Below are 27,388 nucleotides of genomic sequence, written 5' to 3' on the forward strand. Positions count from 1 at the left end.
TCTTATCCCTTTAGAGCAGGGCGGGGCGAGCTACTGCCCAACCGGCCCAACCTAGCTCCCGGCCTGCTTTTATAAATAAAGTTTTATTGGCACACAGGCAGGCCCATTTACTTACCTGTCTCTGGCTGCTTTCCTGCTGCAAGGGCAGAACAGGAGGAGTCAAGACACAGACCACAGAGCCTGAAATCAGGAACAATGCGACCATCTATAGAGCTCCCCTGTCGAGCTTTGTGCTGGAGAAGTGGTGCTTGTTCCACACGGTTGCATCGTTTTCATCGGGGCTAAAGGCCTTGGAGTAGGAGCGGCCATCTAACTCGTTTAAAGCCTTTGCCTCCTTCAGGTGAGTTAAAGATGGAAGGAAACAGAAAACACAAAACCCAGGCAGAATCTCCAAGTAAGAACTTTAATGAACTCTATGCTATTATTGACATTAAAAACCAGGGGGATATATATGATTTACCTATGTCCAAAGAAAATCTCACGGTGGCCACAGGGCACGTCCTGCCCCCTCTAGGTGGCTGACACCGCTCCCCCTGCCCCTGCTCCCGGGCGGGGGCGGGGGGGACACTCGACTTTGGTGAGAATGCTCATTTGTCAGCATCCCCTTTCCTGGAGAAGACCAGGGGCGAGCGAGCGAGGGCAGAGGGCAGCCCAGGGCAGGGGCTGCAGGCGGGGCGTCAGAACTTGAGCGGGATGACGGGCCAGTACTTGGGCTGCTTGCGGTCGCAGTGCTTGTCGAAGCTGAGCTGCACGGCCGCCTCCATGGCCTGGATCTTGGCGGCGCTGGCCCCGTACAGGCGCCGCATCTCGGCCGCGCGCCGCTCGCCGGGCCGCTCGGCCGGGGGCAGCGCGGAGCGGCGCGTGTCACAGTACAGGTCGTGGTCGGCGTTGACATAGTCGTCCAGGCGCGCCGCATCCAGCTGCTGCTGCCGCCCTGGGGAGCAAGCGACACGGCCCACGGCCCGGTGAGCTGGGCGTGCCCCACGGCCTCACTCCCTCTACTCTACCGCTCGAACCCGGGCCGGGGTGTCTCAGAGTCAAGGCGTACGGCTCCCGCCTAGTTATGAAGCGGTGGGCTCCCTTATCGGGGGCTACACGCCCACAGAAAGGGCAACAGGCCACAAACTATCAAACCTCTGCAACCCGCCCTGGTAACATAGGGGAAAAACGCAACCACGTGGGCCTCTCTTTTCGTCTACACTGCTGCCCAAGAGCGGCCCAGTGGGGCCTGGCTGGTGGGGCCCACTTGCTCTCAAACAGTGCACGGGGCCAACAGGGAAAGCAAAGGCTTTCCACTGAGTCCCACGTGGTGAGAAGTTGTACTTCCCACCACAAATGAGGCGGTGGGAAAAATCACTTCTCTGAAAGAGGTACGGATTGGAGGTCATCTGGAAAAGGGAAGTGCTAACAGCTGGAGAACTGAAGATGATCGATGATCCCTGCATGCGTCCCAAAGACCAATCACTTCACTCAAGGAAAGGTTAGTGGAGACAACACTTGCCCAAAGCAACAGGGCCGAGAAAGCCCAATTGTGCCCACCCCATCCTGCTGTTGTGTGAACACCCCCACAGCAGCCTGTGCCTTCCTCACACAGAATGGGACCTGCCCCTTCACCTCCCAGGTCAGCTCAGGCTCAGCTTCAAGGAGGACGCCCTAATGCTATGAGTTTACATGGATTCTTGCAGAGCAAGAAGTATTTACTCAGGTTATTCTTGCCTCTTTCTTTTTACTATAACAAGTAACTTTATATTCTTTTTTTTTTTTCTTTTCTTTTTGGGCCGCACCTGCTGGCATATGGAAGTTCCCAGGCTAGGCGGTCGAATCAGAGCTGCAGCTACCAGCCTAGGCCACAGCCACAGCAACGCAGGGTCCAAGCCGAATCTGCAACCTACACCACAGCTCACGGCAACACTGGATCCTTAACCCACTGAGCAAGGTTAGGGATCGAACCTGCAACCTCATGGATACTAGGTCAGTTTCTTAACTTGCTGAACCACAATGGGAACGCCTGTAACTTTTATTCTTACGTAGGTAGAAAAAACATAAAAATGTCAATAAAACCAACTCAATTTAGCCAACTGACAACGATTTTTGTAAGGGACTCTGTCAGGAATAGAGAAACTGGTAGTAGAGTGCGAGCATCTTTAGCCACCACTGCTACCTAGAGAAATGCTACTTAGTAAGGAGGGAAGATGGCTGTAGGGGAATCAAACAATGATACAAATCATTCCCCCTTGGCTGAAAAAAAAAAAGGTAATAGAATGAAAGCTTACTATGGAAGGGAACACAACAGTGAGCAAGTCAAATGAATGGCAAGATATTTACGTGGCTGTGTTATTTATGTGGCTAGGCAGAGTCACTCACAAATCCTATTCTTTATAAATCACACCTTGGAGATAGTGGGAAGGAGTTTCATAAACTTGGAAATATTACTACAAATACATGTGGCCATTTCAGTCTGTGCGCATCTGCAGCTTATTTAAAATTTTTAAATTATAGTTAATTTACATTGTTCTGTCAATGTCTGCTGTACAGCAAAGTAACCCAGTCATACATATACAAACATTCTTTTTCTCATATTACCTTTCTTCATGTTCCATTACAAGTGATTGGACGTAATTCCCTGTGCTCTACAGAAGGACCGCATGGCTTATCCATTCTTAATGTAACAGTTTGCGTCTATGAACCCCAAACTCCCAATCCATCCCACTCCCTCCCCGTCCCCCTTGGCAACCACAGGTCTGCTGTCCATGCCTGCAAGTCTGTTTCTGTTCTGTGCAGCTTATTTTTAAGTAAGGAAGTAATGCATGGATAAGCCATGACTGTCAAGCAGAAGAAATGCAAAACAACTGTTAGCTCGCCCATGGAAAAGGCAGAACTGGACTCACTGTGCAAGGCACAACTAAGCCAAATACTGGCCTGATATGCAAATGAATGGTCAACCCGCATTTCTTTCTCAGTTTTGGTCTTTCCAGCAAGTGCGAAACTTGAGGATTTAAGATGTTCAGTTCTCATGGGCGTTTGAATTCTAGCCTCTCCTCCCACTGGGGCCTGCTCTTCCCAAGGCTTGGCATTTCCACCCTAGCCAGGGACAACAAATTCCCTCTGCTACCTGGGAGAGCCTTGGACTTGTCACCAATTCTTGGGCCCCAGGAAGCGACTCACCATGTGCGGCTGCTGCGGCAGAGGTTCCCAGACCACGCACCCCCTACTCTCGAATTTATCCCAAGACTGACATCATTCTCACCGACTGATTTAGTGCCACAACAGATGTTCAACTTCCTGCCGAAATCTCAGTCTCTGAGTTCGAAAGTTTTAATAAACACCGGAATCTCTGCTCCCTTAGTAAGTGTTGCTCTCTGCCGTTACGATATGTGAATTTTACCTTTTTACTTTTTGCCTCTTTTCTTTTTCTTAACATGGTTGTAATTACGCTTGTTTCTGCTGCCCTTCTGACAAAAACTATCTTCCAGACATTAGATTGGTTCAACAATTATACACCAAGAGCCCTTTCCTCTGAAACACTACGTGATGCCAAAGCAAGCCCAGCGGGCCATCAATGGAGCCCGTGCCGCTCTCCAGGTCTGCACTCAGCACATGCTCATCTCATCAACCGTCATAGGGTTTTAGTTCTTAATAAAGTTTACCCGGTGTAAGAATAAAAGAATACAAGACACGGCCCTCTGCTCCTGGTCCTCTACTTGTATCTCCGTCCCATCCAGGTTTCTTCATGAAAATTTAAGGCCCAACCCTTGTGCCCTCCCTGCCTCACAAGAAGTTGAGGAAACGTTCTAAAATTAGGTTGTGATGATGGCTGTACAACTATAAATATAATAAAATTCATTGAATTATTAAAAAAAAAAGAAGTGCGGCGGTTTCCTGCACGGTGGGCAGTCGTCCTCAAACACAGATTGGAGGGGCGGGGAGAGGGGCCCGTGGCACCAGTAGCCCGACCCAAAGCAGGTGCTCAGAAATGGTTGTCAAGAGAAAGCTCGGACACAGGCCATAAGTTATTTTTTGTGAACAACTGTTCCTTCCAGATGCTGCTGAAGAAAAATGACAACCCAGGGATAGAGAAACAGATGCTCAACTCTCAGAAGGCGCTGGGCAGAGCCCCCTCCTGCAGGTCCTCAGAGCCGCGGAGGGGAGAGGCTGGGGGAGCGGGGGAGGAAGGGGTACCACTGAGTTGGGGCCTGATTTTGTTCCCTTACATTTCCATCGCTGTGCCTGTACTTCCTCACACAATTTCAAAAAACAAGTTCTAATGTTAGACTACAAATCTGACAACCAGTCACCTTAAAACCAAATACCCTCAGACTGGCTGGGCACTGGAGGCTACAGGTAGCATCTGAAAGTGCTTTAGTGTATAATGACTTAGGGGAGGCAATATGCATTTGAAGGCCCCTACTTACTCTGAGCTCTATTTATGGCTTCCTCCCTCCTGATGAAAGAAAGTTTTCTCAATCACTGGCAGGTTTTCTTCCCAACAAAACAAGGGGAGGGATCAGCCAACCAGCTGGAGAATCATTTGGCTGAAGCAGAGAAGTCAACATCACACTTCAGACAGAACTGAACGGGGGCCCTGTCGTGGACAGGTGGGTCATTTTCCCTGAAAAAAGCTGTGGACTCAATGTTACCAAGCACTTTTTTCTTATAGGCTATTTGGGCAGGACAAATTTTTTTTTTTTTGGTCTTTTTGTCTTTTTTTTTGAGGGCCACAACCACGGCACATGGAGGTTCCCAGGCTAGGGGTCTAATTGGAGCTACAGCTGCCGGCCTACACCACAGCCACAGCAACACCAGATCCCAGCCGTGTCTGCGACCCACACCACAGCTCACAGCAACGCCGGATCCTAAACCCACTGAGCGAGACCAGGGATCGAACCCAAAATCTCATGTGTCCTAGTCAGATTAGTTTCCACTGCACCACAACGGGAACTCCGACAAGTTTTTTTTTTTTTTTTTTTTTTTTAAATGGCTGCACTTGAGGCATATGGAAGTTCCCGGGCCAAGGACTGACTCCAAGCTGCAGCTGCGACCTACGCCACAGCTGTGGCAATGCTGGATCCTTTAACCCACTGCGTGGGATGGAACCTGAACTTCTGCAGTGACCCGAGCTGCTGCAGGTGGATTCTCAACCCGCTGAGCCACAGCAGGAACTTCCAAGGCAACTGGTTTGAATATAAATCAGAGTATCTTTAGATTCCAGCTTTAAAATAGGGTATTGGAGTTCCCGTCGTGGTGCAGTGGTTAATGAATCCGACTAGGAACCATGAGGTTGCGGGTTCGGTCCCTGCCCTTGCTCAGTGGGTTCACGATCCGGCGTTGCCGTGAGCTGTGGTGTAGGTTGCAGACGCGGCTCGGATCCCACGTTGCTGTGGCTCTGGCGTAGGCCGGTGGCTACAGCTCCGATTAGACCCCTAGCCTGGGAACCTCCATATGCCGCGGGAGCGGCCCAAGAAATAGCAACAACAACAACAACAACAACAACAACAACAACAACAAAAAGACAAAAAAAAAAATTAGGGTATTAGTGGGTTTATTGTTGTCTCCCCAAATTTACATCAACGGGGAACTTTAGAATGTGATTTTATTTGGAAATAGGGTCTTTGCAGATGTAATTAAGGGAAGGATCGAGAAAAGATTGTACTGGATAAGGGTGGGTCCTAAGTCCAATGAGAGTGTCCTTATGTGAGACAGAAAAGGACATGCATAGCCACAGGGAGAAAGCACATAAAGATGGCAGAAGAGATGGCAGCTATGCTGCCACAAGCCAAAGAAAGACAGCAGCGAGCCACTGAAGCTGGCAGAGGCAGGCCCTAGAGTCTTTGGAGGGAGCAGGGCTCTGCTGACACGTTGATATTGGTTTTCTGGCCTCCAGAACTGCGAGAGAAGAAAATTCTACAGTTTTGCCCTACGCGGTTTGTGGTAATTTGTAACAGCAATACTAGGAAACTAATTCAAGAGTGAAACAAGAAAAACAGTATACTATTAAGAGAAACGCTACTGGATTTCACCTGGGTTCAGGATATATAACTTAGATATTCTCCACCTAACCTGTACATTTACATGATGTTACCATATGCACATTTAAAGTCTATAAAGGAAAAAAAAGTCATGGGAAGGGACTTGGGCTTCAGAGAACCTGACGTGGCAGGAAAATGTTCATTCAGTTTCCACAGATAAGTAGCTCAAAGGCAGAACATTTGGAAGACAAAGCACTAAGACAGAGGAGTGTTAAAGAGTGTGATTCCCCCCCTTTTTCTAGGATTAGCATGTCTGGTTATATTCTCCACTGTGTTGCCAGAATTAATGACCTCAGAACAACCGAGTGCAAGCACAGCCTTGATTTCTATCACGGATGCCCCATTTCCAGCTTGTCAGCAACACACCCAGAACACAGGTGCTTGCCAGCAGAGCTGGACCATTTCCGATGGGTCTGTGGTCCGCATTCCGCTGCCCTCTCTCCATAGCAAATGTAGTCCCTATGTCCGCGGACAATCGCCATGTGCAGTTTTAGAAGAAACGTGCGTTTCTAGCCCTCCCTTCCACTGCTCTATGGCCACTCATGTATCTTCTCATCCATCGGTTTCATGCCCATCTAAACATCTGGACTGGATGAAACAGGCACATGCGGCGGGACTGTGCGCAGACAACATGATCCCCCATTTCAGTCTCACTGACGGAACCAAAACGGCTCACTAACCCTGGACCGTGGCCTTTGCTGGACCCTCTAGGTTTTCAGTGGAGTGCAGACTGAGGGAGAGCCAGGTGGGGTTGCACGGACTGACGCCTCGCTAGGAAAACCGGGGTCGAAACTGTGCCCGAGTGGACACAGATGTTGACCATTGGATGTGCATAAGACACATCCAGGTCCTTGGGTGAGAAGAGCACTTTGGGTGCTGGGTGGGGAGGGCGCTCCCCCCCTTTCTTTCCCTGGTATTCTGCACCCGGGCCTCAAGGCCTAGCGTACGCTCCGTTTCGCCACCACGACCCGTGGGGCTCCTCTGACTGCTGAGTTCACTGGCTCTTCCCCTCACTGGCCAAGGACCCATGGCCCACACCAGGTGGCTCTTCCAGGTACCATTTTCAACTTGCCTTTGCCTTCTCTTCCCACCTAGGTTTGCTCTTTGTGACTATGTCCCTGTTTGGGCCCAACATCTACCCCCAAAACATAGGTGACAGGTATGTGACTGGTTCATGCCCCAAACGACAGTGGCAAGGATTTGTTTGGGGGGCCTGCTTCTCTACGGGGCATGAGAGCTTCCACTCATTTTCCCTCTAAGTATCGGGACGAGGAACTTGCAGTCTCAATGGATGGTTACAGATGGCTAAAAAACTGGTACCTTTCTTAACCTAACAATAAATGTTTTTCCTAAGAAATAACTGAAAACACAGCTGACCTTTGAAAACTTTACAACTGTCTTTCCTGTAAGCGGTGCTACCACTGAAGTTTTAAATGAAAGAATTAACTCCTTAGGAAATGATGACATATAACCAAAACCATGCCTGTCACCACTGCACAAAAGGGGTTCTTTTGTTTCTACTTAAAATCTTTTGGTTTTATCACTGAAATATGTGAAATTAGAAATATCTGGAAGAAGAGTAAGCACAAACAAGAACACGCTGTCCAGTCTAAAGGATTTTATCTCAAGGAAATATTAAATAAGACTCCAATGATGAACTATACCTTTCAAGTTTTGCTACATTTTCCCTTGCTAATAGTATCTTATAAAATCTGTGTTCTCTAAATGATTTGTGTTCAGGGTGGAGTCCGCCACTTCTACGGGCTCAGGAGCAAAATAACTTCAACCAAGTGTTCATACTGCTCGGGTCCCTCATCTCTTTAGCAAAGCATTTCCTCAGTTGTGTAGGTAACTACACCTCCGTGAGCATTCTGAGCGAAGGTGATGGACTGGGAGGCACCATGGGCATTCAAATTGCTTCCATCTGAATGCCATCATTCATTACTGCTCCAAGGGACATGTACTGATCCCACGTGCCACCTGATGCTGCAGCGCTGAACTAATGGGCAGCACTTCGCCAGCGTTACGTTTCTCACCAGCACTTTTGGTGTAAGATTAGATTTGGACACCACAGCCCATTCTCATGCTCGCCAGACAAATCTCACATCTCCTGGGGACCTGATAGTGCTTTCAGGGCAGAATACAGGACACAAGAGCATCGGTGACCCCAGCACAAGCAGTTTTGAATTATGCTACAATTACACGCTTTAAAAGCACACAGTCACAGAAGCTGAAGGTGTTTAGTGCTGCTATGAGAAATGTGGAAGTGGGTTCATTTTCCCAGCCCCTGCATTTTACTATATTAAGTTATATCAAGCAAGAAGGTCCTCAAAACAGAACTAAAAGTTGTGTTAATAACTAAATCGTATTAGTGCCTAAACTTGACAGACCCCAAAGCTTTTCATTCTTTTCTGTTTTCATTATTCTAAATAAATTTAAGAATTTGAAAAGTGCTGCCCAGGGCAGAAATATATGACTTTTTCTTGAAGTCACTGAACACCTTATTAAAAATAAACAGAATCTCAATCGAGCACTAATCAAGACAAAGAGTATCAGAGTAAATGCCCTCATGGTTAATAATCCATGTTAAAGCAGGAGTTACCAGCAACCAACTGTAACAATGAACATTCCGTGGGCGCTGACTTGCGAGCAGAACACTGTTCTGTTAACTTTTCCTTCTTGTCTCCTTGATCTTCACAAGTACCACCCCCTTCATCAGGATTCCCATTTCACAGTGGAGGAGACTGAGGCGCAGAACGGCGAGGGGAGGTGGTGCACAAGAAGAGAAGCCCTGGCCAGTAAGGGCTGGAGCGAGGCTGGAAGCCTGCGATTGGAGCGGGCCTGTGTATAACTACACCAACGATAACGTGAACATCGGTGGGTAAAGACGGAGGTTGTGAGGGTTTTCACCAAATTCCCTTTTTTGCTGTTTGCTACCTAGATCATGGCAAAACAAAGAGGTACCACATCTTCCTCACAGGGACGGCAAGACCCGCGTGGTTCACTTCACGGCCTGCTCACAGACTGCATCGGGGAACAAAAGAAAACTCCGACGGGGTTACCCGATCAGCTTCCTAGGGTTGCTGTAACAAAGTGCAGCAAACTGGGCGCCTCAGAACAACAGAAGTGTATTACCTCGCGGTTCTGGAGGCTGTCAGCAGGGCTGTGCCCCCCCACAAGCCGCTAGAGAAGGTCGGCCCAGGCCCGTCCCCAGCTTCTGGCAGCACAGCCCCAGGCCTCACGTCCTCACGCGGCCTTCTGCCTGGGTGTGTGTCGGTCTCTGCATCCAGATTTTTCGCTTTTTATAAGGACACCGGTCACACTGGATCAGGGCCCACCCTGATGACCTCATTTTAACCTGTTACCGCAGGTTAAAAAAGCACCTATTTCCAAATAAGGTCACATCCTGAGGTCCAGGGGATTAAGACTCCGACAATTTTTTTTTTTTTTTAGGTCACCCAATTCAACCCATAACAGTTATGATAATAATATGATTTGGAGCCCTGATGTAAACGAAGCAGATTTAGGAATAATATCAAACAAGACATGAAGTTCCTCAAGTCTACAAAGGCATCAAAGCCTACTTTCACTCTGTAAAACGGCCCACAGAACCACAGCAAGTTCAGCCCTTCACAGGACGGGGTTGGGAAAGTTCTGATTTAAGGCTCATAATTCATACTGCAAGACTTCATTCATTCACTCTAAACAATATCAAGTGCCAGGCACGACTAAGCAGACAACCTTCATGAGTTTCCCTTAACCTAGCTGGAATTCTACCTGACAAAGGCAAGAAGGAGAAACAGGGTTTTTTTGTTTGTTTGTTTGTTTTTCCCCAGGCTAGGGGTCAAATCAGAGCTGTAGCCGACGGCCCACGCCACAGACACAACAACTTGGGATCGGAGCCTCATCTGTGACCTACACCACAGTTCAAGGCAACACCGGATCCTTAACCCACTGAGTGAGGCCAGGGATCGAACCCACATCCTCACGGATACTAGCTGGGTTCATTTACTGCTGAGCCACAACAGGAAGTCTCAGGGATGGTTCTTTTATTCTTTTGCTTTTTAGAGCTGCATCCAAGGCATGTGGAGGTTCCCAGGCTAGGGGTCTAAACGGAGCTACAGCTGCTGGCCTATGCCAGAGCCACAGCAACGCAGAATCCAAGCCATGCCTGCAACCCACACCACAGCTCACGGCAATGCCAGATCCGTGACCTACTGAGTGAGGCCAGGGATCGAACCCACAACCTCATGGTTCCTAGTCAGATTCGTTTTTGCTGCGCCACGACGGGAACTCCCTCAGGGATGGTTCTTAACCATGTATCTGCAACCGAACTGCTGACATGGGAAGGACACATTTCATTATTTTATTTTCATTTCATTCATCTCTATTTTCCACTGAATAATTCTATCAGGTTTACTTTAAATTAGCAAGTAATTAAAAATGGCCTTTCAGATAGAGTTACCATATGATCCAGCAATTCCACTCCGAGGCATCTAGCCAGACAAAACATTCATTCCAAAAGACACATGCACTCCTATGTTCAAACAGCACTATTCACAACAGCCAAGACCAGGAAACAACCTAAATGTCCACTGACAGATGAATGCATTAAGAAGATGTGGTACATATATACAATGGAATACTACTCAGTCACAAAAAAGAAGGAAATAATGCCATTTGCAGCAACACTGACAGAACTAGAGATTCTCATATTAAATGAAGTAAGTCAGAAAGCGAAAGACAAATACCATATGACATCATTTATATGTGGAATCTAAAATATGGCACAAATGAACCTATCTATAAAACAGAAACAAACTCATGGACAAGGAGAACAAACTTGTGGCTGCCAAGGGGGGAGGGGCTGGGGGAGAGATAGACTGGGAGGTTAGGGTAAGCAGGTGGAACCCCATGGAGGGGCTTAAACAACAAGGTCCTGCTGTATAGCACAGGGGACTATATTCAATGTCCTGTGATAAAGCATAATGGAAAAGGATGTTTTAAAATATATACATGTATAACTAAATCACTTTGCTGTACAGCAGAAACCCATACAACACTGTAAACCACCTATATTTCAACTTAAAAAAAAAAAGGGCCTTTTAGATGACTGAGGTTTGCCCGCATCCTGACTTACAACTTCTAGCACAAAAGGAGTCCTCTCTGGCAGGAAAAACACGTTCTTCTGCCTTCAGGTAAGGACAACAGAAATAAGCCCTATCTCCACCATGTTTCTTTTTCAAAAGCTGTAACTAACAGCATTGCAACCACAGGTGGACACACTCCAATGCTGACTCTCCTTCATTTGTTGTGTACTTCTAAATTAGGCTGACAGTCGTTTCATATGTATTTTGAAAAAAGGTAAAATTTATTTCTGAAGATCAAGGAAAGCCATGCTTTCTATGTGTAATAGAAAGTACTGTTTCAAAAATACCTGCTTAGATATACTTTCTAATATGCATCAAAGAACTCAATGGTTTAATCAAAAGAAGGGAAGTAAAAAAACCCGAAAGAATAGTTGGAAGAATTACAAGCAAAACCACTGAGGGGCCTGAGTCCTATACACAGCTCACTGCTCAGGAGGGTGGGAGTCCTTGGTCCTACTCTGAGCAGCCCCTGGCCTCCGAGAACTCCCACCATCAGTATTCACACGCAGGTGGGCCTGGGCCGTGTCCACGTGACACAGAAGAGCCAGCTTCTGGTGGTGGGAGTCCCCAGAAGCCGGGGGACTGCTCAGAGTAGGACCAAGGACTCCCGCACTCCCCAGTTCCTGGGGCCCAGTAGGGATCAGTACATGCCAGCCCATCATTAGGAAAACAGAGATCAATCAAGATGGAAACGACACTCACCCATCCCCAGGCTTCTATGTCTCTGTTTATTAGAAAATTCTAAAATTTCCTTGATTAGTGTTTTATAGTTCTCAGCATATAAGTCTTTCAATGGAAAGATATTCCATGCTCCTGGGTTGGAAAAATTAATATTGTAAAAATGGCCATACTACCCAAGGCAATCTACAGATTCAATGCAACCCCTATCAAATGACCCATGATATTTTTCACAGAACTAGAACAAACAATCCCAAAATTTATATGGAGCCACAAAAGACCCAGAATTGCCACAGCAATTCTGAAGAACAAAAACCAAGCAGGAGGCATAACTCTCCCAGACTTCAGGCAATATTACGAAGCCACAGTCAACAAGACAGTGTGGTCCTGGTACCAAAACAGACAGACAGACCAATGGAACAGAACAGAGAAACCAGAAATAAACCCAGACACCTATGGTCAATTCATCTTTGACAAAGAAGGCAAGAACACAAAATGAGAAAAAGACAGTCTTTCTAGCAAGTACTGCTGGAAAACCTAGACAGCTGCATGCAAATCAATGAAACTAGAACAAACCCTGAGACCATGCACAAAACTGAACTCAAAATGGCTGAAAGACTGAAATGTAAGACAAGACACCATCCAATTCCTGGAAGAGAACACAGGCAAAACTTTCTCTGACATCACCCTCACAAATGTTTTCTCAGGTCAGTCTCCCAAAGCCACAGAAATAAAAGCACAAATAAACCAATGGGACCTAATCGAACTGACAAGCTTTTGCACAGCAAAGGAAACCACAAAGAAAACAAAAAGACAACTTACGGAATGGGAGAAAATAGCGTCAAGTGATGCAACTGACAAGGGCTTAATCTCCAGAATATACAAGCAACTTATACAAGTCAACAGCAAAAAAGCCAACAACCCAATTGAAAAGTGGGCCAAAGACCTGAACAGACATTTCTCCAAGGAAGATATACTGATGGCCAATAAGCACCTGAAACAATGCTCAACATCCCTGATTATTAGAGAAATGCAAATCAAAACTACCATGAGATACCACCTCACACCAGTCAGAATGGCCATCATTCTTAAGTTCACAAATAACAAGTGCTAGAGGGGGTGTGGAGAAAAGGGAACCCTCCTGCACTCTTGGTGGGAATGTAAGCTGATACAACCACTATGGAGAACAGTATGGAGGTACCTCAGAAAACTATACATAGAACTACCCCATGACCTAGCAATCGCACTCTTGGGCATATATCTGGACAAAACTTTCCTTAAAAAAGACACATGCACCCACATGTTCATTGTAGCACTATTCACAATAGTCAAGACATGGAATCAACCCAAATGTCCATTGACAGATAATTGGATTAGGAAGATGTGGTATATATACACAATGGAATACTACTCAGCCATAAAAAAGAACAAAACAATGCCATTTGTAGCAACATGGATAGGACGAAAGACTCTCATACTGAGTGAAGTCAGTCAGAAAGAGAAAGACAAATGCCATATGATATCACTTATATCTGTAATCTAGTATATGGCACAAAGGAACCTTTCCACAGAAAAGAAAATCATGGACTTGGAGAATAGACTTGTGGTTGCCGAGGGGGAGGGGGAGGGAGTGGGATGGACTGGGACTTTGGGGTTAATAGATGCAGACTATTGCTTTTGGAATGGATTAGCCATGAGATCCTGCTGTGTAGCACTGGAAACTCTGTCTGGTCACTTATGATGGAGCATGATAATGTGAGAAAAAAGAATGTATACATGTATGTGTAACTGGGTCACCATGCTGTACAGTAGAAAAAAAAAGTTAAAAAAAAGAAAATTCTATGTAAAATATATAACTAGAACTCAATAAAAATACTACTGAGGCTGTATTATGGTTGTAATAGGGAGAAAAGCGTGTGTATGTCTGTGAGAGCACTTAAGAGTGTAAGTGGGCTGGTAAGTCTTAGTAGTAGGAAAAGTACAAAAAGCAGTTTTAGGTTTTTTTCTGTGGCAAGTTAGCAAGAAATTTTAAAAAGAAAATTCCTGCCTTCCAACTGAAGACATACGATCACTATCACAATTCTCTCACCCCAGGGACGGACAGCCATGTGCAGGATCAAACCAGAGAGGGTAAGGACCAGGCATTTTGTCATTCTGTTGAGGTTCATGCTGATTGCAACTCTGAAGGGAGCTTAAGATTTAAGACTTGGTAGCTGTGTAGCCCCAGGGCAGTCTCAGGGCTGGGTGCCAGTGAGCGGGAACAGTATTTTAGGAAACTAGGGGTCTTAGGGACAAAACCTAACCCCTAAGTGTGTGCTAGAATTGGAGTCAGACAGACCTTGGTTTGAATCTTAATAGCAAATGACAAGTTGGGGACCACAGACCACGTCAATGAACCTCCTGAAGGCTCCCTTTCCTCACGTGTGAAAGAGGCTTATCCTGAGGGACTGTCAGGTAGAGAGGAAACACACACACGTGCACACGCACACACCCCATCTGATGTAGTGTCTAAAAGCCAGTAAATGGCAGAGGGACTCTTAGGATGAGTTTTGCTCTAGGACCACAACTAGTCCTACACTAAAACAACTCTGGAAACGTATATGGCTGAGGTTCCACATCCCACGGAAGCTGTTCCAGGCTCAGGACTGGGTTGGAAATACTCTCTGTACCCAGCAGAGGGTTTGAAGGATACAGAGGCGGGAAGGGGACGCAGGGAGGACTCACGGCGCTCCTCCCGGTGCCGCTCGGTCTGGGCGAAGTACTGGCGCAGCTCCTCCGTGATCTCCATGTTGCTCAGGTCGCACTCTATGCCGCCGTCGTCGGACTCGCTCTCCTCCTCCTGCTCCTCCTCCTCCTCCTCCGCGGACCAAGCTGGCTCTTCTCTGCCGCGCGGACCCGGCTCAGGCCCACCCGCATGCGGATACTGGTGGCAGGAGCCCCCCGGGGCCGGGGGCTGCTCAGAGTCGGGCCAAGGACTCCCGCCCTCCTGGGCATAAGCCCCCTGGGCAAGGCCTGCGGGGGGGAAGTACCACGGGGAGGAGAAGAAAGATTCCACGGCCTTCCGATAGGTGCTCTGGTGGCTGCGCATCCACGCCATGGCCTGATGGTAATGGTGCCAGTATCTTGCGTAGACAGGATGGGAGCACCAAGACTCGGGAGCTTGCCCGGGGGCCGTCTACAAAGCAAAGGGAAGGGGAGGTTCCACGCATGGGGCAGCCTCAAGGGCGTCCTCAACTGTTTCATCGGCCGAGCGCCGTGTGTTTCCTGCACAGCGACGGACTTCCTCTTCTCCAGAAGGACGCAGCTGGGCCAAGGGGGATATAGGACAGGTCCACGCCGACGGTGGGCGCCAAGCGTGGGCACACCTGCTCTGAAGCACGTGTGCATGAGGCTCGTGTGGAACACTTAGTCTGAGGCTACAGCCCATTATAAAGTGCAGACAGAGGCTATTTAATGGACATTTTTAGATGAGATGCAGGAGGCAATGAGGACTCCACGTCTATCATCTTGGCCCTTTCTTCCCAGTGTAATTAAGTGCCTAGTTCCAAGTTACAAATGCCTACCAAGGACCACATGAACCAGTGAGCATGGTGTTCTCCCGCCCCTCTGTCTCTACCCACCGCCCCCACCCGCGGCTGCCCACTCCTCTGCCAGGGCCAGGAGAAGACCAGCAATGCAGCCATTGTGCTTACGTCTGAGCTTTCAGACGATTTCTTTGGTCTTCTCCATCAATGAGACGTCAAGACTTTAAAGACTAAAACTCACTTTTTTCTCCGGTGAGTTAAGAAAAAACAAAACAAAACAAAACACTTCTTACCTCTGCTGCCATCTCCAATAGTGAAAGTCCAAACGAGCACAGGAACTAGGAAAGAACAGAATGCAGACAGCTGGTCAGTAGAGGGGTGTGATATTTGTGGCCATTTTGCACTTCGTAAAGCAGCTCCTCAGGCTGCTCTCCTCAGCCGGTGCCTGGTCTTCACACAACACACCACCACGGCACCCTGGCACCTGGCTGGGACCTTGGGCTCTGAAAAGGGGGGAGCCCCTTTGGTATGATTCAGTGGCTCAAAGGACACTGCACTGTTCAAGCATAGCCACCTGTTTCCCTATTGAAAGTAAAATCTGTGAAAGTAACCATATAAATATATATATATATATATATAAAATAATATGGGCATCATCAACTAAAAATGAATAGCTATGACTTTATTAACAAATCCTTAGCTCATGCTAGCGCCTGTTTATCTTTCCCCTGGATGTCCCCGAGGCCTAAATCGAATACCTCTTGTCAACTCACTGGGAACCTTAGTTGGGTCTTTCCTCAGACTTGGGATTTGGGGAAGCCTCTCTAAATAAAACATCCATCTCTCTAGCCGGGTGGTCCCCTGGGCTTTAAGCTCCACAAATGGGCCTTGTTTTGTTTTGATTGCAATAAGCATCTTTCAGCCAGCACTGACCCCATACTCTCCTGGCTTAACAACCCTGTATCTCTGCAGGAGGAGACACAGTTCTGCAGAGACCCTCCACTGAGCAAGTGCATAGAGTACCTCTGCCCAACAGCCTTACTCTGCCAGGATTTACCCCTTTTCCCCCACCTACCTCTTATGATTTACTGACATGACAGGAAATACCTGAAGGTAAAGCTTAACCTGCAGCTTCAACTTTTACAACCTGTTTAAACAAACTCTTTTTTTTATTTCTTGTTCAAGGGTTCAGAGATACTAAGATGCCAGCCTATACCAGAATGTACTTGGAAAAAAAAGTTACACAAAAGTAATGACCTAAAACGCATGAGAATTTAAGCATCTATGAGATGAAACCACTAATACAACTGGATACTGAGTACACAGGTACCTGGGGTTTCAAAGTGTGGAAATCAGATACTGAAGGAGTCCTATTTTTCCTACTTCACTTAATTATACAGTAGAATTTTAAATCTCCAAGCCTTAAGAAATAAACTTGACTTATTGTGTAATCTCCATCAGATGTTTTGCTATGGTTAATATGGAAAACTGAGATGTTAACTGACCTCATCTTTTAAGATTTAGCCTAAAGAGAATGAAAGCTTAGATATAACAAGCTTTCAGATGGGGTATTTCCAACAGTACTGACATGATCTTCTGTAAATTTATCTTAAACACAGCCCACACTTCCTGTTCCCTGTTCTAAATTCACAAACACACACATGCGATGAATGTCAACCAGGGAAAAGGTAGTAAGTACAGTGAAAATACAAGTGTAAATGAAGTTCACAGTAGTTCCCATCATGGTGCAGCAGAAATGAATCCGACTAGGAACCATGAGGTTGCAGGTTCGATCCCTGGCCTCGCTCAGTGGCTTAAGGATCCAGCGTTGCCGCGAGCTCTGGTGTAGGTTGCAGATGTGGCTCGGATCCTGTGTTGCCGTCGCTGTGGTGTAGGCCAGCAGCTGTAGCTCCGATTAGACCCCTAGCCTGGGAACCTCCATATGCCATGGATGCAGCCCTACAATGACAGGAAAAAAAAAAATTAAGTTCACATTACTTTAAAAACTAAAGGCTTAAAACACTAGCAATTATCTGAAAATCTGGCTAACTGCTATGTGCTTTACAGACTACTGAGGAAATATGTATAAAACAGTCAATACAATTAAGGGGCTAACGACCTACAGAAGTAAAACCAACACAACAGAAATTACAGTAGAAATCAGTCTATACTTGAGGGCTAAAGTGTAAGGTGCAGCCTTTAAGTGGCTAATTCACTCCAGCCAGGTTTTATATGTCTACCACGAAATCTGAACAGCTTTCTGAGAGCCTAAAGCACATAATGACATTAAAGAGAACTCCATGTGTATCTTAATCAAATTTGTTTTAGAGATTAACAATTAGCACAGGAACTAAATTAGAAAAGCCTAGGAGACATCTGCGTGTCTGCAGGAAATTAAGAGTTTTGAACCCACGTGTCTATGCCTTATAAAATGTGTACTTAGAACCAGATCATTGTAAATATTAATTATCTCAAACTGGGAGATCTGACAGCTTCAGATATGTAATAAGCATTATCATGAATGAACACGACTGCAGACCTTAGGAAATCCTGTTTCTTATTTATAACTGGGAACACCCAGGCTGGCTTTAGAAGCAGTAGTACTAGTATTCTGAAAATGCACAAGATGGCTTATGAGAGGCTCCTCTCTTCAGGGCTACAAGGTGGACATGCGCAGTAGAGTAGACAACTGTTTAAGAGGTTCAAGTGCAATTCATCATGTTCGCCAGGCTGTTCAAATGTCAATGGCTGTGATTAAAAAGGGGATGGGAGTGCTAATTTGAGGAGTGGTTACTTACTTCTGACTTTGATTCAACAAATAAGCTGATAGAAGGGCTGCCATGTGCCACTGCCTCAGAAGTCACAAAAGGCACTGTGAGCACTTGTGCAAGAAAGCAGTCAGGACAATGAGGTGTGATGACCGAAGAAAGCCAGTTCTAGCATTTGGATCAGAAGCAGCTCAGATTCAGCACACTGTGCCAACTCCATAAAGCCTACCAACTCATCTGCTGAGATGCTGGACTCTTTTAAGACCCAGGCCATGAAGGAAAGATGAATTTACATTCATCATGGAATACAGGCAGCTCTGTCATTGATTTTATGCTGATTATGCTTTCTGTATTGTTTTGGCCATGGAACAGGTAGAATTAAATCTGCTGCCATCCTCCAACAGGTTTAGAGTCCTCAGGCTCTATGTGGTATATGCTGCTCACTTCACCCTTGGCTTTAATTACACCCCCCCTAAATTCCAAAACTCGTGTATCATACCCTTTTACATTTTAAGTATCTTTAAGATTCCTAAAATCCTATAGATATTTTATTAAAAATAGTACCACTTATATGTGAAATCTTAAAAAAAAAGATACAAATGAATTTATATACAAAACAGAAACAGACCCACAGACACAGAAAACAAACTTATGGTGACCAAAGGGGAAATGGGGCGGGGGAGGGGGAATAAATTTTAGGATCTTGGGATTAACATATACACACTACTATATATAAAATAGACAAGAACTTACTGTATAGCACAGGGAACTCTACTCAGTATGCTGTAATAATCTTGAAGAAGAATCAGAAAGAAAAAAATATAAATATATACACACACACACACACAAATACACACACATATATAATATCATACACATATGTATAACTGAACCACTTTCCTGTACATCTGAAGCTAACATAAATCAACTATACTTCAATAAAAAAATATATAAAACTTCAAGTTGAAAAAACAGTTCCTGAGAATGAATGACAAGTTAATCAATTAATCTCTCTAAAATCAAATAAAATATAGAAAAACACATCTAAAGAAAGAGCAGCTTGCACAGAGCTTTATAATTATTACTAGCTCACTATTTCCAGGATTACTCTTGGTATTTTATGCCAGCAATTTTTTTCTCTAAAGGGCCAAATCGTAAACATTCTGGGCCAATGGGCCACATCCAGCCTGTCACATGGCCTTCCTCTTTTTTTTTTTAATTAAAAAAAATCCTTATAATGGAAAAGAATCTGGAGAAGAATATGTATGTGTGTGTGTGTAAATGAATCACTTTGCTGTACACATGAAACTAACACAACATTATAAATTAATTACACTTCAATAAAAAACATTCTGTTAACCATATCAGCAAGGAAAGGAAGAAAAAAAAGGAGGGAAAAAACCTCTCACGATCCTTTAAAAATCAAAACACCATTCTTAGCTGCTGGGCAGTACAAACACAAGCCACAGGCCACCACATGCCCACCCCTGCTAGAGTTAACACATTATGACACTGTAGACTCTGCCCTCAGGATGGTGAGCATCCTAATTGTTCCTCACTTTGCACTTGGACATCAGTGGAGGAACTCTGAGATTCTCACCTGTCCTGTAAGTTATCAGGCTCAGAATAAGACTGGTGGCAGCAAGAAAACTGTGATGATGACCAACAGCAATTCTGGTAACCAGTTCCTAACACTGAGGGCAACAGAACCGTCTCCGTGACTAAATAAGCAAATTGGACCATTTCTTAAAGAGCTACATAGACATTTCAAGACTTAAGGGAGAGAAACAAACCAAACAAAAAACCAGTTTAGGGTTAATAGATGCAAACTATTGCATGTGGAGTAGATAAGCAATGAGATCCTGGTGTATAGCACAAACTATATCTAGTCACTTACGATGGAACATGATGGAGGATAATGTGAGAAAAAGAACATCGATATGTATGTGTGACTGAGCTACTCTGCTGTATAGGAGAAAGTGACAGAACACTATAAACCAACTATATGGAAAAAATAAAAATCATAAAAAAAGGAAACAAAAAACAAAACGAACAAACCCAAACTGCTGAAAACAGCATCAATCGATAGGGCTTAGAAAGCATATGCAGTGCCATGATTTCTGATGGGGATTGGACTAGCTGCCCGGGCTAGGCAGTAATCTGGCCAGGAGAGAGTCCTGAGTGTTATTATTGCAAGAAGCAAGACAAATCCTTCCTTGCTGACCGCATGGGTTAGCGCCCAAGGGAAGGTGAGAATCTGTAAGAACGGACCTTATTAGCTTTTTAAAACTGGTTCCTCTTCCTGCACAGACACCTTAAGGACCTAATAAAAATACCTGGGTTTCCAAAAAGTGAACATTAAAATAACTCCAGGAGCTACGGCAAGACTTTCACACACCGCCACCATCTCAAAGAAAAGAAAGCTATGTTCATAGCAGATTGAGATGCCCTTTCAATGGTCTTTAATTTTATCTTTCACGCCCTACCTCCCCGGGAGGGTCTCCTACTCTACAGTGGCCCCCTGACTTCAAGGACTGCACGGCAACTTTTCTTCTAACGGGATGGCGGAGCTGAAAGAAAGGAGAGGGTCAATGTCAGGGAAGGCTGGGGTCCACAGCCTGACCAACTGGGCAGCCCTCCCCAGGAAGGACAATGGCACAATAGTCACTGCCCAGCTGAGCCCAGGCGAGTACAGAGCCCGAATTCATCCTCTGTCCTCAACCACCAGAGAAGGAAGGAAAAACACAGCGCTGAGGTCATTCACGAAACACTGCCGCGGGCCCTGGGCAAAAAGACAGTGTCTCTGGGTCGTGAATGATATATTTTCCCATATGGCCTTTCTTAAAAAATGCACTCATTCTTCAATGACCCTGCTTACCCTGGGAAATGTATTTTTTAAATGCATAAATATACATGAACAACAACAGGCAAGAGCTTTGTGGTTTTCCATAGATGAAATGTGACTATTTCCATCCAGTCATTAAACATTTCCACCAATAAGTAACGTGGCCTGGTTGAAAGGTAATGACACTGGACACAGTCTTTTTACTGCCTATATGTATTCTCATAAATAGCAGATCTAGGATGTGTCATAGTGACAAGATAAACAAAATAAAACTCAAAGTCCTTTCAAAATGACAATATGTACTCTGGAACTGGATCTTCCCCTCTACCCTCCTTTTCCACTGGAATTCTGAAAATTAAAAACATGAAAATTCTTCTGCTTTGATTTTTGCAGGGAAACACATTCAACGTCAGCCATTAAAGAAGTTATGCAACTTTCCTGTAAGGCTCCTACTAGTGTGAGTTTTTTGAGCCAACCAGAGAATTGAGGGAATGTAATTAGGCCTTCAATACACACAGTTCCAAGGCAGAAGGAAAGGGCTCTGCTGGACATGGCTCAAAATAAAAGATGGGATGGTGAGAAATCTGAATTACCTACACCGAATCACATGCAGCTCTTGGAATCTCTGTGCAGTAATGACCCTATCAGAGATGTCTCCCAATAACACACACGCCCGCAGGAACTTCCTCAGCTAAGATAAATGAGAAAATGAGGTGTTTTGGAGAGCACTGCTTCCCGCCATCACCCCTAGCTCCCACGCAAGGTTGGCAAGTTCATCCGGCTCGCTGCCCTCAGGGGCTCCCTCCTGTGGCTTGGCATGGTCCCTGCTTAGTGATTTGGACGTCGAAGGTGGCTTGAGTCTGAATGGCCTTTTTCCACCCTCAGCGGCCCAAGCTCCATCTTCCCAACCTGGCAGAGGCCTCCCACAAGTGCACGGGCTACTGTGTTCAGAAGGCCTGCACCTCTCCGTCTGTAACAGTTAAAGCAGATGGGCGAGGGAGGCCAAAAGCTGAGCTTTATTTCCTTCTCATTCCGGCAACACCAAGCCCCAACTTACTCTTGTGGATGGTGCAATAAGAAGCAATGTCACAAACAAGGTTGAAAGGGTATAGTTAACAATTCTTTTTAATACCAATAATATTCCACCCACAGAAGGGCATTGTTTAATGTGTCAGCAAGGGTGATGGATTTGTGAATGGATTTATTTGCAAGTTCACCAAATCCCCATGTGACTAACATAAGAATCAGAAGTGAAATATGAGGACACCTTAAAACAAAGTTACCCCCTGACTCACAAACACAATAGGCAATAGGATAGCTGAAGACTGGGATAATTGAGAAAGACGTACTAATAATACAACACAAATCAGGAAGACGTACTAATTATACAATGAGGAAAAAGTTAAGTTCCCTTCATTGCAAGGATATTCTTCCAACAGCAAAACCTAGTGTGACTATAAAGGAATAAGGATTGGGTAGGCGGCAGGTAATACAAGTTATGAGCATATCAGCCCAAACCATGACTAGTTTTAAGTGGTTAAAATCGCCAGCGGATGTCAGGAGTATTCTTTCAAATTTTACTTCCGTAAACACATACAGGGTAATTCCACGTTAATCTCTCTTTTATAAATTTAAACGGCACTCACTATGTCCCTGCCATTTGGGTATTACATCAATTACCTGTAGGCATGGATTCTGTCATCTATTCCTTTTAAATTTCCTATTTGCTTTCCAGCACACACAAAAAAATCACAGCTAATATTTCCTGCCCTCAGATGCTATGGGGATTGTTGTTTTCTGTTAACACTCTCCTCCGACCTCTACCTTCCCTAAAATCACTGGCTAGCTAGTAACTCAAATAACTCTGACTATAATGCTCCAAATCTCTTCAGAGAGCAGACATTTAAATACATGAATATGTTTTTAAAGATATTTTCAAATCATCTGACCTTTGATCAAAAACAGTTATGCTCTTCTTTCACTCGTTCATTTTTTTCACAGTTCTGTAGCTGGATTTCCTATTGTAGAGAAATACAGAAGTCCCTCAGTGACTGTGGGGAACTGGTTCCAGGATCCCTGCCAATACCAAATTCCGCAGATGCTAGGTCAGTTACACAAAATGGGGGACAGTCGGCCCTTCGTACCCAGTAATGCAGAATGAAGGGCCAACTGGAGTTCCAACAGTAACACAACTATTTCGTGAATTCTCCGACCTCTACTCTTTGGTTATTTGTTCATTTTTCCCTCCCTATCTATCCTTATCATCCCATCCTATCCTTAAATGTGGCATCCTAAAAACCAAAATAATCCTTCACCATCTGTAAAACACTTTTAGAATGAAAATTCTCTCTGGAGCTTTAGTTTATATCCTTTTCCAAGACAGCCACAAACACAGAGAAGATCTGTACACCTTACTGTAAACTTGCCTTCAGCTATGCCTATCCAAAGTTACTTACTAGCCAACAGTCTTTTAAAATACATGGTTTCTGTTCACAGTGCCACCCCAAAGAGACTGTTATTCCTATAAACTACATTAGTATCAACTGTACTTTTAAAGATTACTGCCACTCCACAATTCATGGGAACGCTGAAAGTAAGTAACTGCAGAAACGTTACTTGTGTTACTAATCTTGAGACTTTCAGGTAATGTTCTGACTTAAGGTCCAAAACAGCTGAATACAGAACCTAGCCTGTGAAACAACTTTAAAAATCATTCCTGAAAGAAATAAAATTCTTCAGAAACTTCTGATTTGTTCTAAGGGACTCTCAGGGTTTCAGAGCTAAAAGGTACTTTGTTGGCTACTGGTTCAACTCCACCTAACTACTAAGAAAGAAAAGTGGGAAAGGACACTCTCCACCACAAGTAAGGTGCAGAGAGGACCACAGGTGGCCAAATGCTCTCCAGATGACTTCCATCAAAACCTCTGACCTCCCACAGAGGTCAACGTGCAAGGGGAAAGAAAACAACAATTTTTGAGTAGATGGGGCCAATATTCTGGACATCCCTCTAAGGATGAAGCTGACCGGGGCGATCTTCTGATACAGGTCTGGGTGGGCAAAGTCTGATTTCACTTTCCAGACAGTGTAACGTAGCATTTCCCGGCACATTAAAATCGCCTGGGTAGCTTTAATAAAATTACCAATGCCTGAGCCCCACTTCGCGCAATTCAAATTTAACTTAACTGCGCATTTAAGTCATCCAGTGATTTTCGTGCATGGCAGAGCCAAGAGGCTCTGGAACCAGTTCCTTCTCACAATTAACCAACGATTTAGGGATCTCATGGGCCTGTGTCCACCTCTTGCCTCAGGATGATAATGACGACAACGTGACGGCCAAGCCCTCAGCTCTCCTGGCCTCAGAGAAAGCCAGGCTCAGAAGCCTGCAAGACCCTCCTTCATTCCCCAAATGAAACCCAGCCGCCCCCGAAGTCACCTCGAGGGCGCGTAAGTTGAGGATCCTGGGCGGTGGGCGAGCAGGGACCTACTTCCGGTGGGAAACTGAGGATGCGGGGAGCAGGAGAGGCTGTTGCCGGGGCGACTACACGTGGGCTTCCGGTAAGGGTGACGCGCCGCGCAGCGCCGGAAGTCCCGCCCCTCGATGTCAACGTCACGTCCTCGCCGCGTTCCGCGCCACGCCGGGGAACTGGCTGGGAATGAAGCTCCTCCCCTTGGGGCGGGGCGTCGGGATCGCCGGTGTAGGGTTTCGCCTCCAGATTGAGGCGCGCGGCTGTAGACCCTCCCCTGTGCTGGGGTCGGGCGTTAAGGCGGGAAGGTGAGGGTCGTTTCTGCGCGGCTGCGGTCCCCGCAGCAGTTCCGCGGCTTTTAGCTTTTCGCCCTTCTCTCAGTTTTCTCACCTTCGTTCCCTGGTGTTTACTTAGCCTTTCCCTTTTCAACTAAAAGGGAGGGTGTTCGTGGCCCCAGGGAGAGACGCCCAGCCATTGAAAATAGTCACCCAGATCAGAGTTTGAGTCCACTTCTAGCCCTTAGTTTATTAACTTCCTTAAGCCGCAGGTTCTCGCCCCGTAGAGGTGACTAATAGTGCAGAGTGGCTGGTGCCTGATAAACATAAATTAGTGCTTATTAGCATTTTTAAAAATCACAGTCATTATCAGCAATACCTGTTCTGTTAGCGTCGCAGAGGATCATTAATAACTAAGCATACTCCACTCAAAGACTGGCACATCCTTTCTGGGGCAATTTGGCAAAATGCTGCAAAAGCCCTAAAAGGGGGCATATTTTTATACTAGAATGTTCACTTCTGAGAATTTATTCCAAGGAAGAAAAAGACGTAAACCGGATGCTCATTGCAGAATTATTTGAAAAAGTGGAAAATAAAGTTATTATACTGAATACACTAATTAAAAAAAAGGAAACTATAAATAGAAACGAAACCAAATAGAGTTATGGAAACTTTGTGAACAAATTTCTATTTGACCAAAAAAAAAAAAAAAAAAAAAAAAAGATGCAGGTAACTGAAAAAAATGCCAAGAAACATGAAAAAAAAAAAAAAGTGGAGAGTGAAAACAACTTAGATTCCTAACATGAGTGGATAGCTTGAAATGTAGTCTGAATTGAGGCGGGCTGTAAGGGTATATTACACAGTGGATATTATAGAATTCGTTTGAGAAAAAGACTAGATCTCATTTTTAAATAGTGACAACATGTTAAGGAAGGACTGTTTAGGTTGGATAAAATATACAAATTGGGAGTTCTCTTGAGGCACAGTGGCTTGGGTTGCTGCTGTGGTGGTGGTTCAGTTCCTTGCCCAGGAACTTCCATAGGCCAAAAACCGTATTTTGTATAAAAATTAATTTTACCTTTTTCTTTTTACTTTATAAATGTGGCTACAAGAACATTAAACATTCTATATGGGGCATGCATTATATAATTATATATGTCTGTTGGACAATAGTAATTAGCACAGACAATAAATTATATAATTGTATACCGTGGTAAGCGGAATGCAGAAAATACAGCAGAACAAGGGCCAGAAAATGCGTTTATATTGAGGGTTGTTTTTTTTTTTTTTAAACAAGGTCTGTCCTCCATTGTTCAGAAAGTGATTGTGGGAGGAAATAAGATCTCTGTGGATAGAAGGGTTGGGGGGAGGGGGGAATAGCAGGGATGTGGTATCTTCTGGGAAAAGTCAGGTATGGATGGAAGCTGATAAGTCAGTTTTGGTTCTGGTGGAATCCCTGCCAGAGGGAAGAAACCACATGAAGGGGGGGGGAGGAAGCGGGGTAAAATACCAGAGAGGAAGACCTCAGGGGGCCTCTGGAGAAAGCAGAACAAAGCAGGCTCAGAGTTGGATGGGTTTCAGGTAGTTACTGGAGTCCCAGGAGTTATAGGCTATATATAGTATTGTGAGTTTGTGTGTATATACTCTCTTTTTGGGTGGAAGGTGTCCAGAGTTGTCAAGTAGACCCACAAGACCAGGGAATCACATTCCACCTACCTTGTGGGTCTACACACCTCAGTTTGCTGTCTCGGCACGCATAATCCAAAATGGCACACCTTTGCACCTCCCTTCTAGCCTGTGGGAAGAGGGAAATGAGAGGCAGATTCACGTCCCTTCCGTCGAAGGTAGGGTTTCTGCACCTCGACATAATTCATATTTGAGGCTGCATAATTCTCTGTTCTGGGGCCTCTCTTGTGCGTTGAAGGATGTTGAGCAGCACCCACTAGATGCCAGCAGCACCCCCCATCTGTGACAGCCAAAAATGTCCCTGGACATTGCCAAACGTTCCCTGGGAGTAAAGTGACACTCCTCCCCCAGTTGAGAATCACTGTTTTAAGCGGTGCTTTGACCTCAGCAACTGCCCACAACACTTCTGCTCAGGTGGCCAGAGCTTCATCACAGCTATCCTAACGGTAAAGGAGTCTTGAAATTGTCTGCTGGCCAGGTACTGAGGTAAAAGCTCCAAAAGAAGGTGAGGAGCTATCAGATTCTTCCACACCCTCCTTGCTAGAGGGAATGGAAGTTTCAGAGCAGACCGAGGAGACGGCCCTTTTTTTTCTGTCTTCCAGGCAGAGTTTTAGTCATTATTCGTTGCAATTCACTTGCATTTAAATGCTGGTGGTGAGGACACTAAGCACCTAAAAAGTAATGATCCCTTCAGGAAAGAACGGGCATTGTTACTCCAGAGAGCGGAACCTTGGAGAGAAGCTAGATTCTGAAATGGAGGCTGGAGGTTGGATTTTTTTTTTAACTTGTGTTTTAGCGCCATCTGGTGGAAATGTGTAAATCCTACCTTTCCTTACTCGTCCGTATTTTCTTTCATTTGTCTCTGGTCTAAGCCTCAAATTATAAAGAAACATTTGCTGGGTTTTAGCAAAGCTTTAAAGGGTCCTTTAAGAAGAGAGACTCTTCAAAGCAGGGTTTCTCACCCTCGGCACT

General features: G+C 45.3%; 1 protein-coding gene across 8 annotated transcripts; it reads right to left on the bottom strand.

Moving 5' to 3' along the window:
- On the bottom strand, positions 383–24,568 carry GEMIN8 (gem nuclear organelle associated protein 8). Of its 8 annotated transcripts, none has more exons than XM_005673430.3 (6): positions 24,425–24,568; positions 22,941–23,009; positions 18,900–18,939; positions 15,672–15,716; positions 14,579–15,029; positions 383–934 (listed from the first exon to the last, which is right to left on the bottom strand). In XM_005673430.3, the coding sequence occupies exons 4-6, from the start codon at positions 15,681–15,683 to the stop codon at positions 678–680; spliced, it is 720 nt and encodes a 239-aa protein (XP_005673487.1). In that variant the 5' UTR covers positions 15,684–15,716; positions 18,900–18,939; positions 22,941–23,009; positions 24,425–24,568; the 3' UTR covers positions 383–677.

This window comes from Sus scrofa, chromosome X (assembly GCF_000003025.6).
Source record: "Sus scrofa isolate TJ Tabasco breed Duroc chromosome X, Sscrofa11.1, whole genome shotgun sequence".
In the NCBI taxonomy this organism is placed as follows: Eukaryota; Metazoa; Chordata; class Mammalia; order Artiodactyla; family Suidae; genus Sus; species Sus scrofa.

Bases quoted from the DNA above. Each gene is read 5' to 3' on its own strand.
- GEMIN8 (XM_021079467.1), bottom strand. The intron at 935-14,578 runs GTGAGTCCTCCC...CTTGCTCCCCAG, and splicing joins GCGGCACCGGGAGGAGCGCC to GGCGGCAGCAGCAGCTGGAT.